At 56.7% G+C, this 15,470-nt stretch overlaps 1 protein-coding gene across 1 annotated transcript; it reads left to right on the plus strand.

The window, feature by feature from the left end:
• The first annotated feature begins 1,722 nt into the window (after nt 1-1,722).
• On the plus strand, nt 1,723-14,709 carry GUSB (glucuronidase beta). Its single transcript, XM_081819629.1, has 12 exons — nt 1,723-1,987; nt 3,478-3,663; nt 3,980-4,161; nt 4,342-4,484; nt 4,909-5,096; nt 5,476-5,628; nt 5,765-5,943; nt 6,038-6,184; nt 8,276-8,360; nt 9,942-10,118; nt 12,492-12,627; nt 14,272-14,709. The coding sequence occupies exons 1-12, from the start codon at nt 1,787-1,789 to the stop codon at nt 14,439-14,441; spliced, it is 1,947 nt and encodes a 648-aa protein (XP_081675755.1). The 5' UTR covers nt 1,723-1,786; the 3' UTR covers nt 14,442-14,709.
• Nucleotides 14,710-15,470: the final 761 nt, after the last annotated feature.

A 15,470-nucleotide genomic window follows, 5' to 3' on the forward strand; every position in this document is an offset into this window, starting at 1 on the left:
TGCATTCTCAAGGATAAAGGTGTTTGAATGGAGTATTAAAGGATGAGAATGAAGGGCTTCCGGGCAGAGGGAAAGACTTGAGCATGGCACAGAGGCATGAAGCAACATAGTGTGTTCAGGACCCAAAGGCCAGGAACAGGGCAGATCGTTGATGAGGGACCAGAAGGCTGAGGACAGGCAGGAGTTGACACAGCACAACACCCCCTCCCGTGGGACATATGTGACAGCTCTCCTGGCTGCCCTAAAGGAAAAACAAAACGTTAACTTATAGGGATCACAATCCTGCAAGACATGAGTCTCCCTCAGTTTATAAAAATCTTAGCAATTTATCAGAACAAGGCATTTCTATCAATAACCTGCTTCCAGAAGGAAACGTAGATACAATTAAATGCCTTTATAACCTGCAGACCATTGACAGATACTTGAAGCGGGCAGAATGTAATGTTCCTCCAGGAAGCTCCCAACTATCTTCATGTTAATGCCTTGCTAGAGGGAAAAACAACCTTAACTTGACAATGGCAAGGCCTCTGGTATCCTGTGAGTCTTCTTTAACATGTGAAAATCCTTTTGAAACCTCCCTTTTCCTTACCTCCCCCAACCCCATAGTATATAATCAGCCACACCTCACAAGCCCGGTGCAGCATCTCTTTCTGTCCATGGGTCCTGTCCCTGTGCTTTAATAAACCACCATTGTTCACCAAAGACATCTCAAGAATTCTCTTGGTTGTGGGCTCTGGACTCCACCCCACTGAACCTCACCTATATTCCAAAACCCCCTCAGTTTCACGTATCTGTCAATGGGCTACAGATTATAAGGACATTTAATTGTATCTACATTCCCTTCTGGAAGCTAGGCCATTGATAGAAATGCTTTGTACTTGTAAATTGCTAAAACTTATAAACTGAGGGAGACTCATGTCTTACAGGATTGTAATCTCTAGAAGCTAACTGTTTTTCCTTTAGGGCAGCCAGGAGTGCCTGAGGAATGTCACATATAACCCATGGCGCGGGGCGGGGGGGGGGGGGGTTGTTGGTGGTGGTGGCGGTTTGTGGGGTGTCAGCTTCTGCCTGTTCTCAGATAACCTTCTGCTCTTTCTGCTCAGAAGCCACTTGCTTCTTTCTTTACGACCCTGCAATGCCAAGAGGTAGCGTGGAGCCCCTGGTTAGAGGTTTGGGGCTCAGTTTGATGAGCGTCAAACACCATATCTGCACCAAAACCACTTCAAGATGGCCATGCCGGTCCGGACCTCCCCCCACCTATATTCCAAAACCACATCAAGGTGACCATAGGTGGAGGCCTGGGGTCAAGGTTATGGCCGCACTGCGGACACCACTACGCATGGCTCCGCCTGGGCTCACTAGGTGTCCGGCCAATTCCCTGGGTCCCTCGCTGCCCTGTGGCCCCGGACCCGCGACCCCGGGACGGGCTAGCAGTCCCATTGGCCAGGGCAGGGCAGCGGACAGGCGCAGAGCCGGGGATCTCTGCCTTTGTGGGCTGGGGCTGCAGGGGGGGGCCCCTCTCCTACAGGCCCAGCTTCGGGCTCCCGCCGGCCCTCCCCCGTCGTCGCCATGGGGCCAGCAGGCAGTGGGTCCCTCCACAGGACCCTCCGGCCTCCGGGTTCCCCGGGACCTGGCATTCGCCTTCAACCAAGATGGCGCGGGAGGCTTCAGGCGGGCACGTGACCTCGCGCGCCCCGCCCCGCCCCGCCCCGCCCCGCCGGCCTCCAGCGCAGCACGGGGTCCGGCCGGCGGCAGTGGGTTGTTAGCGAGCCGCCACGAGCGAAGCATGCACGCGGGACTGTGGGCCGCGCTCGGCCCGCTGCTTTGGGCCTGCGGGCTGGCGCTGCAGGGCGGGATGCTGTACCCGCAGGACAGCCCGTCGCGGGAGCGCAAGGAGCTGGACGGCCTCTGGAGCTTCCGCGCCGACTTCTCCGAGGACCGGCGCCAGGGCTTCGAGCGGCAGTGGTACCGGACCCCGCTGCGCGAGGTGCGGGCCCCGTGGGGAGGGGGCAGGGAGCCTTCCCCTGGGCCCTCGCAGCGGCCGGCCCGGAGGAGCTTACAGAAGGACGGGCTCGGAGGCGTGGGGGTCGGCCGGCAGGGAGAGGGACTGGGAAGGAGGAAATGGACGGAGGGCCGGCCCCTGCTCGACCCCGGCCCCGTGGGACAGGCACCCGCGGCGCGGGCACCGAGCTGGGGGCGGGAGGAGGGGAGCTCGACATCTTTGTCACCAGCTCTGCCCTGGCTCGAAGGACCAGGACATGCCAAGGTGCAGAGAGAGGACGGGGCTTGACAGCCAGCTAGCCAAGGATCCCTCCCCGGGTCTCCCGCCTGGCTTGGCGTCGGCCTGTGTGTCCACTGGCCCTCGCCTCTCCTAGATCCGCTTTTCTCAGTGTTTGCCATCCGTTCACCAGGGGAGGAAGAATGGGAGGCTGGCTGCCGGGTCTGTGCCTCACAGTTTCCTCAGCAGAGCAGGCCCTGCCCCCACCGCCTTCCTCTCTGGGCCAGTCCGTTGATCATCTTCCCCTTAGCGTCTAGTCTCCTCGGGTCCTCTTGCCTCCGGCAGGGTTGTGGCCCTGGGCTCACCCCTGTCTGCGGACCGCCATGAGAAAGCACTGCACCCCCTCCCAGCCCTGGACACAAAGCATCCTAGCAGTGGATTTCTTATCAATATGCATCCATTCAGCCAATATTTGAGTCTCTGGAAATCCCACTTGAAGATGTCAGGAAGCTCTTCTCCAGGCTGCTTCCAGGCACACTGAGCTATCTGTCCTGTTCATGCCTAGCCTTCCACCTGAGGTGACCAAAGGATTCCCTGCCAGGCTCAGGTTCACCCGGTTCGGCCAGCTGATCCTGAGGCAGTATCCCATGGGCCCCGAAAGGCCTTTCCTGACCCCTGCAATAGTTCCCTGCCACCCTCCAGACTCTTCATAGAGCTGATCATCTGACAGCGGGGGCCTTGTTCACGGTTTTATTCCTAGCACCTAGAACAGCATTGTAGGGGCTCACTGCACACAGTCCATTAAATGTCTGAGTGACCAGCGTCTACTTCATGGAGTTGTGAGAATTAAATGAGCCCCATGAAAGGCATCAGTCAGTTGCTGGCAAAGAATGACAATGGTGGGCCGGCTGGGTGGCTCAGTCGGTTAAGCGCCCGCCTTCGGCTCAGGTCATGATCCCGGAGTCCAGGGATCGAGTCTCACATGGGGCTCCCTGCTCAGCGGGGAGTCTGCTTCTCCCTCTACCCCTCCCCCCTGCTCGTGATCTCTCTCTCTCACTCTTTCTCTCAAATAAATAAATAAAATCTTAAAAAAAAAAAGTGACAATAGTGGGACGGCCTGGAATCCCAGGGCCTGGGAGAAGTCATCTTGTCCACCTTTCTTCCTGCAGGCAGGGTTGCGGAAGGGACCTGGCCCCCGGGGAAGGGGGCTGTCTGGGTCCTGGGTGTCCTGGACCTGATCCCAGCCCTTCTCTCCGCAGTCGGGCCCCACCCTGGACATGCCCGTTCCCTCCAGCTTCAACGATGTGGGCCAGGATAGGCAGCTGCGCGGCTTTGTCGGCTGGGTGTGGTATGAGCGGGAGGTGACCCTGCCACAGCGATGGACCCAGGACCTGGGCACGAGGGTGGTGCTGAGGATTGGCAGTGCCCACTACCATGCCATTGTGGTCAGTACAAGCATCAGGCAGGGCGAGTGGTCATGCACAGTTGCTGAGCAGCTTGGGGCTGCCTGGTTCACAGGGGTCCGCTGACAGCCTGCCTGCTGGGGTGGTTGGGGGGCATGCTGAGGCCCCACACTGGGATTAGTGCCCTGGGTCAGGGGAGGTTTGCCTGATCTGTTCTGGAGCTTTATTCCTCCATTTGTGAGCCAGGTGGCAGCTGGCAGGGCCCTCAGCCCCCACATACCGTACTTCGTGTGAGGGAGTGCCTGAGACGGCCGGCACTGACTTGCTCTTCCCTCCGCATATCTCCCTGTGTCTGCAGTGGGTGAATGGGGTGCATGTGGCGGAGCATGAGGGGGGTCATCTCCCCTTCGAAGCTGACATCAGCAAGCTGGTCCAGAGTGGGCCCCTGGCCTCCTGCCGCATTACCATTGCCATCAACAACACCCTCACCCCCCACACTCTGCCGCCAGGGACCATCCTCCACAAGACGGATATCTCCAAGTGAGCAGCACCCTGCTCCTCCCTCAACCCCACTCCCCACCCTGCCCACTGGTCTTCCCACTAGGGGCTGGGTGGCCTTAGCAGAGGTGAGGCCCTGGCTCTGGGAGGCCAGGGAGACATGTGAGCTGAGGTTGAAGGACCAGAGCAAGGCCCCAGCTGGGCGTTTTCCTCCCATCCTAGGTACCCCAAGGGTTACTTTGTCCAGAACACAAACTTTGACTTCTTCAACTACGCGGGGCTGCATCGGCCCGTGCTCCTCTACACCACACCTACCACCTACATTGATGACATCACCGTCACCACCGGCGTGGACCAGGACACTGGTAAGGGGCTCCTGGCAAGAACTTCCCTCAGCCAGGCCCCAAGTGGCTCTGCTCCCTGTTTAGAAAGATCTGCTAGGAGAAAGGCTCTCCCAGAATCTCTTCATCCTCAGGCTTCTCATCTACCTAAGAACAACTGAAATCCAGCCTGTCTGAACAGGCATGGGCAGCAGAAATCCCCCATCTGGTCTGACCACATTTTGTGAGGAAGTGAAGTCCAAAGAGAAGTGGGGCTTGCCTAAAATCATAGCTCTGGGTGAATAGCTCAGGATTCATGAGAATCCGTGTCTCTTCCCACCGGGCCGCCCTCACTTAATCTCCCCTGACTGCAGACTGAGATCCAGAGTGGTGGCCGCAGGGAGCTCTCCTCTGTGGGACCCAGGTTGTGTCCTTGCCTCTTTTGTCTGATCTTCCTTGTCCCTTGCAGGGCTGGTGGATTACCAGGTCTCTGTCCAGGGCAGTGAATACTTCCAGCTGGAAGTGCGTCTTCTGGACCAGGAAGGCAAAGTCGTGGCCCAGGGGACAGGGGGCCGCGGCCAGCTGCAGGTGCCCAACGCCCACCTCTGGTGGCCCTACCTGATGCATGAGCACCCCGCCTACCTGTACTCATTGGAGGTAATGGTGGTTAGGCCTGGGGCTGCAGCAGGCCTTTTGCCCCCACCCGGCAGCCTTGGCTTCCAGTGGGTCGGGGTTGTTGGGGGAGGGTACAGGACAGATAGGCACACGTGGTCCTCTGAGCTTCCTAGTCAATTGGATTGCAGTGTTCCCAGCCTGGTCTTCTCGGTGCTTGGTGGGGAGGCCCAGTTTTGAAGAGCAGGCTCCGGGGGCAGGGTGGGGGAAGGTTCCTCCTTGCTAGTGGCAGAAGCCAGGGATTTCTGCATCTCTCTGCTTGCGGGCCCAGACGTGGGCCGCTGTGGGGTGGGGGTGGGGGGGCTTCCCGCTGAAGGGTGGGCTGTGTGGGGCTCACACCCGGTGCGGTGCTCTGCTTTCACAGGTGAGGCTGACTGCACAGACAGCCGCTGGGGCTGTGTCCGACTTCTACGCCCTCCCCGTGGGGATCCGCACCGTAGCCGTCACAGAGCGTCGCTTCCTCATCAATGGGAAACCCTTCTATTTCCACGGGGTCAACAAACACGAGGATGCGGATGTGAGTTGCGGCCTCCAGGTCCCTATGGGGTCTATTTCCTAGCCTCACCTTCCCCACGACCCCTGAGGGGCCTGGCTTTAGCACGAAGTGCATCAGGACAGGGGGCAGGGGGTCACTGTACTGTGCTCTGGCCCAGATCCGGGGGAGGGGCTTTGACTGGCCCCTGCTGGTGAAGGACTTCAACCTGCTGCGCTGGCTGGGGGCCAACGCCTTCCGCACCAGCCACTACCCGTACGCCGAGGAGGTGATGCAGCTCTGCGACCGCTACGGGATCGTGGTCATCGATGAGAGTCCGGGCGTGGGCATCGTGCTGGCGTGAGTGCCCCCCGCTGCCCGCACGGCTCCGCCTGCCCCCCCCCACCCTGTGGCAGGCCCTGCTGACCCGCTCCCTTCCCTCCCCCTGCGGCAGCCAGAGCTACAGCAACGAGTCCCTGCAGCACCACCTGCAGGTGATGGAGGAGCTGGTGCGTAGGGACAAGAATCACCCGGCTGTTGTGATGTGGTCGGTGGCCAATGAGCCCGCTTCCTTCCTGAAGCCTGCCGGTTACTACTTCAAGTGAGTGCTCCCGCCGCCCTGGGCCGGGTCGGGGGTGCGAGGCGAGGCCTGTGGCCTGGCTCCAACTTGGTTAGCCGCCGTGGGAGCGCTCAGGTCAGCCGGCGGCCGGGGGTTGGCGGGGGCAGGCCTCCGCACGCGGTCAGTTTGGGGGACCTAGTGCCACCCGCCACGTTGGGGTGTCAACCCAGGGAGACCCACGGTCCCCTCTTCACACCTGAAATGAAGTGTGGAGGTCACTTATACCCGAACCTTCGGGTTATGAAGAGAATAGCAGTCTGGCCGATGATACGGGGGAGGGTCCTTTATAAAAGCCTATGTGAAGCCTGGGCCTGGCGCTCCAGAAAGCCCGGTGAAGGGGTCAGGTGCGTGCAGCTGGGCGCGGAATCACCTTGAACACAGCCTGGGGCGCTGGCGGTGGGGGCACTGTCTGGGCACCTGCTACGGGGTCAGCACCGCCCTCACTGTGCGTTTCTGAAGGGGTGAGCCGCTCGAGGCAAAAGTTCCCAACAACACCTGTTACCATCGTCTCTCAGTCGTTACGTTATCTCCATTCCTGGGAAATTTAGCGTATGTTAAAGCTGCAAAAAACCACTTCGTGATGCTTTGGGTTCGTTTGTAAAGAGGAGTGAGGCTTTATAAAACTGGATTTTCCGGGCAGATAACCCTACACGGGTCTTTCGATGACATACGTGTTCTAACTATTCTAAAGTGACATTGTCGGGCAGGATCAGTCCAGCTCAAGCTCACGCCCCGCTCACCAAATGCCAGTAGCCCCTCCCTCCCCCACCAGCATCACAGTGCACAGAATCCCCACTTAGGGGCATCCCGACAACGGGGCCGGCGGGCGTGGGGGGGGGGTCCTTGGTGCCATGTGTTCCTTACGATCACGGTCACGCAGTTGTAACTTAGTCTGCAGAGGGGGGTCACTTGCTGTGGGGGCAGCTGAGGCTGTCCCAGTGCCGCAGGGCGCTGTGAGCTGAGCTGGGGTAGAAGGTGCGGGGCTCTGGGCAAAGGACAGCTCTGGACACACAGCCCAGAGCCTCGGGCCGTGCTGAGCCAGGGTTGGGGGACAGAAGTTTGTCGTGGGGCGGAAAGGAGTGCAGGTGCCTGCGGTTCCTACAGGCTGTTCTGGGGGGTGCCGAGAGGGAGGTGCGTGATCAGCGGGGCGGCGGCGAGGCAGGCAGGCCGTGGCTAAAGCCGCCTGGGCCTGAGGAGCTTCCCAGGGACACCCAGGCTGCTTCAGGGTGTGGCTTTGGGACTCGAGGTGAGGGATACCATTCTGGCTCGAGGAAACCGCAGCCCTCGAAAGAGAAGGGCAGTGTGGGGAGGGCGTCAAGGAGAAGAAAGCTGGCTGTGGGAAGAGAGAAGCAGGCTTAACCGTGAATGGGGTGACCTGCACTGGGTGGCCTCTGACAGGTCCCCGGGCTGAGCCCCGACCACAGGCTGGGCCCTCCGTTGGGAAGCCTCTTCTCAAGGTCCCTCCTTGATGACGCATAAATGCCGTTTCTCCCGAGTCTGGGCTGACTCGCCAGTGTCCATTAAGTGCCCTGTTACTGCCTCCCCGAGCTCTGGGCCTCCCCTTCGTGGTCCTCCAGCCACTTGTAACATCTGTGGCATTTCCCTCGGCCACACTGCCCCACCAGGCTGCGGACGGGCGAGGCTGTTTCAGGCTCCCGCGAGTGCCCCGTGCACAGCCCGCCTCCTCGCACACACCCCTGACTTACTTGTTAAATTTGGATCTGTCCTGGTCCATACCCCACGCATTCTTGTTTTCCGGAGCTTTTTCAGAGATTCAGAACGCAGCTTTTAGCCACACCGAGCCCAAGGCCCCCAGCTTCGGGTGCCTGCACGGCCCTGCGAGGGTGGCCCTCTCTCTGGGGTGGGGCGGGCGGGGGGAGTTGGGGAGGGGGAAAGAAAGATGCTGGGGAACGTGATCTAAGGCTAGAAGAACATGTTTGCTCCCCTAAAGTACCCTTCAGGGTGGGGGGGAGAGCAGGGGTTTGGCTGGGAGATGGGATGGAGAGGGAGAGACGGCTGTACCAGGGCCCTTCCCGGACTGACCAGCCCGTGTCTTCTGCCCTCCGTGGACAGGACGCTGATTGCTCACACCAAAGCCTTGGACCCCTCCCGGCCCGTGACCTTTGTGACCAACTCCAACTACGAAGCAGACCTGGGGGTGAGCCTGGGGGTCTCTGCACCACTTCCCTGCCTGTCCTCTCACCTTCCCTGATGCTTGCTAACATGGGCTGCTGGGAAGAGCCTTGAGCAGCTGGTCCAAACGCTTTCCTAGATGGTCTTCAGGTTAAAGAGAACTAGCTGCTTAGTTGCCAGGCAGTGTGACTTCTTAATCCAGGGAGGCTGGGCACAGGGAGGTTTCACTCTCAGTTCAGACTCAGCGTGTGATGCTCCTCAGCTGAAGAGAATTACGGCTGTCACTGGCCAGTGTTTCTCAAACCTGGCCCGTTGTCAGAACCACCAAGGGAAGCTCTTTGTAAGTACAGATGCCTGGATTCTGAGATTTAGTAAGTCCAGGGTGGCAGTCTGAGTTTTTAAAAAGCTCCTCAGCGATTCCAGTCATCACCTGGCTTTGGGAACCACGGGCGGGGATCGAAGGGACAGCCAGGCTCACCCATGGCTGGACAGCAGCCCCTTGGGAATGACATGTTGTGTTGCACTGAAGCTAGAAGACATGGGAGCAAGAAAATGCTTCTTCACGAGAGAACTCAAGGCCAGTACTTAAGAGGAAAGTGCCACAGAAGGAGCAAACATCTTGTGGAAAGAATGGAGGAGAAAATGCAAGAGACAAATCTCAGTTGGGAACTCTCATTTTAACATGGATGGGAAAAGGTTTGTATCCCGGGTGTTTCCCTTGCTGTCTCTCGAGAACACCCCCTTCAAGGAAGCACAGAGACTGGCAAAACTCCAGCTTGGCCCAGGCGGGCGTGGACGTTCTCAGAGCCCAAGTGGCGTCTCTTGTCCTGGCCTCCTGTGTGGACGGGGCAGCCAGTGCCTGACTGAGCCTCAGAGGGTCGCCACACTCGCGGTGGGATGTGCCATCCCGGCACACATGTCCCCCACAGGCGGCCTCGTCCTGCCTCCTGGTCTGCCACCGCCCTTTGGGAAGGGGCTCGGTCACCTGGGAAAGTCGGACCACATCAGTCCCAGGGCAGGCTCTGGAGATTGGCATTGGTTCAGGCGCTGGGAGGGACCGGACCCTTGGCTGCCTAGTGTTTGCGGCTCTGTCCTGAGCACCGCACTGTGTAGACGCAAGGCAGCCCTGCGCATCCTCTCTGCTACGCGCCAGGAGGGAATTTTCCAGCCACTCTGCGGCCCGCGGCACCAGCTCACAAACAGCATGGTTAACCAAGATCTTTGTGAGGAGAAAAACTGCATCTGTCCTTCAGTTGGGAACCTTTCTCCAGGGCCAGGGAAGGGAAGGCCAGTGTGACAGGAGTGCTGCTGCGGAGAACCAAATCCTGTGTCTCGGGCCCCGGGCTGCGCCGAGGCCGGCTCGGGGGGCGCCTCTGTGCCGCTCAGCCTCCCGGAGTCCGGCTGCGGCCGGGTCACGAGCATCAGTCCGGAATTAGAGCCTTGCCCGACTCAGGTCACTTCTGCCTACGCTTGCCACACACGGGCGCACCCAAGTCGTTGTCTGCGTCCCCCTCCTACCTCCTCTGCCAGAAGAGCCCCCGAGTTCGGGAGCCCTAAAGCTCTTTTACCTTCTGGTTCGTGAACAAGTTTAACGCTCTCCTCCTAGGCGCCGTATGTGGACGTCATCTGTGTGAATAGTTACTACTCTTGGTATCATGACTACGGGCACCTGGAGGTGATTCAGCTGCACCTGGCCACCGAGTTTGAGAACTGGTACAGGACCTATCAGAAGCCAATCATCCAGAGCGAGTACGGAGCAGGGTCCATTGCAGGGTTTCACCAGGTAAGTCGTGTAGAGTGTTCTGTTTATTTGTTCACTCTCCAGGACAGGGGTGTCACTCATTCCCCCAGAGGCTAGAAAGGTGCTCCTGTCCCATCCCTCACTTGTGCTGACCACCTCCCCGCGGTTGTTCGGGCTCACACCAGCCTGTCCTCCAGGGCTCAGGCCTCTGCCTCGCTCGCCTGGTCCTTCTTCTGGCCTTGTCTCCAGAGAGCTTCCCGCTGGCTGCCCGAGTGGTCTCCTGAGCAAATCCAAACCTTGGGAGTCCCGTCACTGGCGTCCCCAGGCCCCCCCCGTTAAAGCCGCAGTCCCTGGCCAGGGCAGTCGGTGTGCTTTGCTCTCCGTCCTCCCCCAGGTCGTCGTCCTCCTCTGCCTTCACTCTGGGTCACTGGACTGTTCTCATGGTGCTCGTTGGCTGCTGCTCGGATGTGGGCTGTTCCTTCTGCCTGGAACGCCCATGTTAGCACCACGGTCGCTGACGCCTGGATTCTTATTCAGTGTTCAGGTCTCAGCTCTGAGGTCCCCTCTTTGGTGAGGTTTACCCCGCCTGCCGCAAGCAGAGGAAGCTGTTCTCTGTGCTCAGTCTCTGTCTCAGCGTTTCTCACTGGGTCCCATCATTATTTCTCTGCCTCTGTCCTTGACCGGACTTGGGCTCCAAGAGAGCGACTGAATCCTATTTATCATTGCTTCCCAAGCCCTCAGCAGTGTCCGGCACTCAGTAGGTGCTAAATAATACTCGTTAAGGAAATGAATGAAATCTTGGAGCAAGGTTTCATCACTAGCATTTTTCCCTCTCTCTCTCCCTTTTCCTAAATTTCCTCATCAAAGATATGACGCGTTCTCTTGTGGGGATTTTTTCATGTGGATTCTTGAACCACGGCCAGCCCCTCGTCCCCGCCCCAGCCATCCCAGACTCACCTGTCACGAGTATCAGATTCCTTGTTGACACACAACATGCTTATCCTTCCTATGTTGAACAGCTACGCCTATGGACTATATTTTTCTGTTCGTACCCTTAAATCCATCTTGCTGACACAGAGTGCCACTTGTACAAACTGGTAGAATAGGGGGAAATAGCTTATGAGAATGGTGTATGTACATACCAGCTCTTCATCTTTGAAAAGGTCACGAACTCTGAATGTTTAAGCAGCTCAGTCTGGATCTGGCACTGATAGAACCGTTTGCTGTGATGGCTTTTTTCTGCAGTGTCCAAAAGGGTAGCCACTAGCCACGTGTGGCTACTGAGGACTTGAAATGTGACTAGTATGACCGAATCGATTTAGTTTAATTCAGTCTTAACTTTAAAGAGCGAAGCGTGGTGAGTGTTAGGCCAGGCAGGGTTGGTGAGAAAATCTACGTATCGCCCTGCCTTCAGCTTCACTCTGGAACCAGAACAAAACATGGCTCTCAGCGGCACCATGACATCATCAGGGCCTTCCGTGTAGCATTTTAATCCTTCTCGTTGGGACAGAAGTGCAAAGCCTGCAGGGATTTGTTCTCCCGTAAAATGACTGAGATGCTACATCCTTGAACATTTAAGATGGAGTGCCCCCCAAATTCCCACGCGATGAAAACTCGGGCTCTGTGTTCCAGGAACATCTGAACGATCGTTAGGCTCATTAGTCCACCACGTGTAGGTGCTCTTCACCAAACACTGAATGAGTCCACAGCAGTGGCCTCTGGCTTTGTTAGAACCCTTCTCACCTGCGCGGTGGGAGCTTGCCTGTCTCCCGGGGAGCCCTGTGGGGCGCCTCTCAGCTCCCCCTGCTAACCATCCCCCGGCTCCGGCTTCGCACTCTCCCGTTCACGCTCGTTACACTTACAGCTCGAGTCTGTCTTGCTTCAGAGTAGAGCCGGCCGGGGCAGGGCCGCTTGCCTTTCCTGCTCGTGGCTTCGTGGCCAAAGCCGCCTCGGAAGCAGATACTATGGTTAGTTGTGGGATGGGTGGAATTGCTGGATAGCAGCTGCTTCCCCAGAGCAGGCAAGATGAACGTGAGGGGAGTGCAGTGAGTCACCATAGTTCTCCAGTTACGCACTGGCAGCTTCTTAAAACTTGAGGTTTCAATTTATTATTCGAAGACTTATTTTTACTTCCCGTGTAGCTCAGCTATTCACTGCACTGGTGAATAGAGACGGAAGAGTAAGATCAAGAAAACATCGAATTCTGTTGCTAAATGAAGCAGTTACTAATTCAGGTTCTTTACCAAAAATCTCTCTTCTTTACTCCGGGCTGCCTCACAGCCTGGCTGTGTCCACCAGCACGTCCTGCAGTCAGTACAGCTGCTGTGGAGATGGGTATTTTGGTCACCAGCACATGGGTCTTTGTTTTTATCTAACGGTTCTGCCTCTTCAGTTCTCCCTGGCTTTGAATTCCAGGACCCACCTCTGATGTTCAGTGAGGAGTACCAGAAAGGTCTGCTGGAGCAGTATCATTTGGTTCTGGATCAAAAACGCAAAGACTATGTGGTTGGAGAGCTCATCTGGAATTTTGCCGATTTTATGACTGACCAGTGTAAGTGGAAGTTTGGGTTACGGATGTATTTTGTTGCTCCTTTTTTCAGGTTGGCCTGTTAGTTCAGGACATTCGGTTGTAAGGACAGTGGAAACGAGGGGGAAAGCTCTAATCAGTGTGGGCGACGAGACTTTTCTAGGAGAAGCAAGTCACGTTTAGGAAGCAGCATGCACTTGCCTACTTCCCACATCATTTTATGGTTAAAAACAAGCAAACAGGAGAACCTATTATCTTGAGGCAAAAATGACCAACTTAACCTTTGTCTGTTTCACAACAGGGTGAGGAAAAAGTGGACCTTGTATTGGATTTACTTGTGGGATATGCTCATTATTCCAGAGTAGGGTACAAAGCCCGGGAAACTTAGGATATGTCAGTGTGTTTTACGTGGTTCACTTGTGAAAGGCAGGTTTACCAAATATGAGTAAGTGTCATAGTGTTTTGGATGTGGGAGGCTCTGTAAGTCTGCATGCTTTCTGAGGTGGGGAGAGATGAGGGTCCCTTCAGTTAAGTTCCAAATGAATATATCCCATTTCTTTCCATTCCTCTAGGTATTACTAGTTTCCTGACAGACCATAAATTTAGCATAGCAATTTGGGGAGGTGAGGAAGGATTTGGTAGTAGTGGGAATTATTAGAGGGAAAGACAGGGCCTTTGGAAGGTGAAAATTTAATTAAGAATTAGAATGGAGGGCGCCTGGGTGGCTCAGTTGGTTAAGCGACTGCTTTCGGCTCAGGTCAAGATCCTGGAGTCCCGGGATCGAGTCTGGTATCAGGCTCCCTGCGGGGAGTCTGCTTCTTCCTCTGACCCTCCCCCCCTCATGCTCTCTCTCTTTCTCTCTCTCTAATAAATAAAATCTTTAAAAAAAATTAGAATGGAGAGGGAGGTAAAGAGAAAAAGGAATGAGAACACAAGCCTCCCCGTGTTTGGCAAATGAGATCAGTGGCTTCTGCAGCCTAGTTTCGTGAGTGGGCACATTGGCTTTGTGCAATAAGAAATCAGCTGTGACTGTGGACAGATCACCCAGCTCTTCCATAAGCCTGCACGTGGGGATAAACCACCTTGCAAGCTGATGTAGGAGTTCATTTGATAAGGGGCTTGGCATGGTGCCTAGCATTGGCTTATCACGGAGAGAGCTTCCCATTTAACGGAGGCTGCAGTTTCACGAGGGGGTAGGCGGCAGGTGTCCCGGGAGCCCGGGGCCGGCTTTGCCGCCCTCCCAGCTTCAGCCCCGGCAGGGCAGCCGAGCGGCCTGCAGCAGTGAGAGCCCGGCCTCGCCGGCTCCGGCTCCGGCTCCGGCTCCGGCTCCCACCAGATTGTCTCTTCAGGGCCTCCCCGGCCTTTCCGAGGCTAACTTGCCCTCGGCCCCCCGCACCAGCTACTGGGCAGCCGGGTACGCATGTTTCGCAGAGAAGAGAATACGTAATGTTGGGTGTTCTGCCCCTAACAGACAAAAGAAACAGCACCCCAGGGCGCTGAGGTGGTTTGGGGGAGCAGCAGTACGGGAAGTGGGCTTCGGGCGCCTCTTCCGACCGAGCAGGCCGAAACTGTGAAAGGGCGGTGCTGTTTAGTGCCCAGCGTGGCTCCAGCCTGGTCCCCATTTGGCCCATCAGGAGGCATCTGAAACTCCTTCTGCCTTGTTTTTAGCACCGCAGAGAGTATTGGGGAATAAAAAGGGGATCTTCACCCGGCAGAGACAGCCAAAAGCGGCGGCGTTCCTTTTGCGAGAGAGGTACTGGAAACTTGCCAATGAAACCATGTACCACCTGTCAGCAGCGAAGTCACAGTGTCTGGAAAACAGCCCGTTTAGTTTTTAAACCACGAACCACCTCTCCTGCCGCGGGCGGCTCTCAGCGCCCCCTCCCCAGGCAAGGGGCCGCCTCCACGGGGAAGACGTCGAGCACTTCCTGGAGCGTGCGGGGCAGACTGGGAAGTTTCTGGCCCGGAGTTTGTACTAAGTCACCAGAAGGGAATGTGAGAGGTGAAGATGAAGGCTTTTGTTGTATGTGAATCAAGAGCTGTCTTTATGGAAGTGGCCATAAAGACATAAATTAGATTGAATAAATCTATAAATTGAATGAGCTATACTGCTGGAAAGCATCTGAAATTCTTTTTATGTGTCAGGCTGTTTTCCCAAACTGCACTGTGTTCGAGTCTTGAGAAAGCCGTGCTTCCACTCACACCCGTCAGAGGTGCCGCTTACAGACTCTGCTTCCACAGGACCAGCCCCGCGGCCCTCGGGCCACCCACGTGCTTGAGCCACAGACCAGGCGCGTGAGGAACAGACGGCTGCTCTTCAGCTCCGCAGAGGAGCTCCAGTCCCAGGGAATTTACAGAAAGGGATTATTGCTGGAATAATGAGCAAGGTCTGTGTACCAATTTCCACAAAGTTGTAAGCTAACAAGTGAGCGTAAGAAAGGCAAGAGCTGAGGAGTGTCTGAATCAGAAGGGAGCTCAGAGGTTGCCGACTCTTCCAGGACACGATTCCAACCTCAGCCATAGTCTAGTCTCGACAGAAGTGGACAGATGGGTATTAAAGGCCCACTGGTCCCATGACATCCGACTCCACTGAATGTGACGGGACCTTTTTAAACAGGCTGGGCCTACAGACAAGTACTCTGGGCCTTTGTACCTCTGGGTGAGGCCACCTGCCCTGCTCCTGGGGGACGGTCTTTGGTCTTTCCCTGTGGAACCATTCCTCCTCCTCTTCCACAGCCTCCATTCAGCCGAGTCAGGTACACTATTCCTAAGATTTCAGTATCAGTCCTGGTTTAAAGCTCACTGCTTTGGAAGAAGACTCCTGTTGGTGTCCAGTCAAATGGAGGACCATGAGCCAATGTGGTTCT

The sequence above is a fragment of the Leptonychotes weddellii genome, chromosome 5, assembly GCF_054177405.1.
Source record: "Leptonychotes weddellii isolate Sample4059 chromosome 5, ASM5417740v2, whole genome shotgun sequence".
Lineage (NCBI taxonomy): Eukaryota > Metazoa > Chordata > Mammalia > Carnivora > Phocidae > Leptonychotes > Leptonychotes weddellii.

Coding starts and splice junctions, on each gene's coding strand:
- GUSB (XM_081819629.1), top strand. CDS start 1,787: ATGCACGCGGGACTGTGGGCCGCGCTCGGCCCGCTGCTTTGGGCCTGC. Junction 3,664..3,979: donor CCCACTACCATGCCATTGTG/GTCAGTACAAGC, acceptor CTGTGTCTGCAG/TGGGTGAATGGGGTGCATGT. Junction 10,119..12,491: donor CCATTGCAGGGTTTCACCAG/GTAAGTCGTGTA, acceptor TTTGAATTCCAG/GACCCACCTCTGATGTTCAG.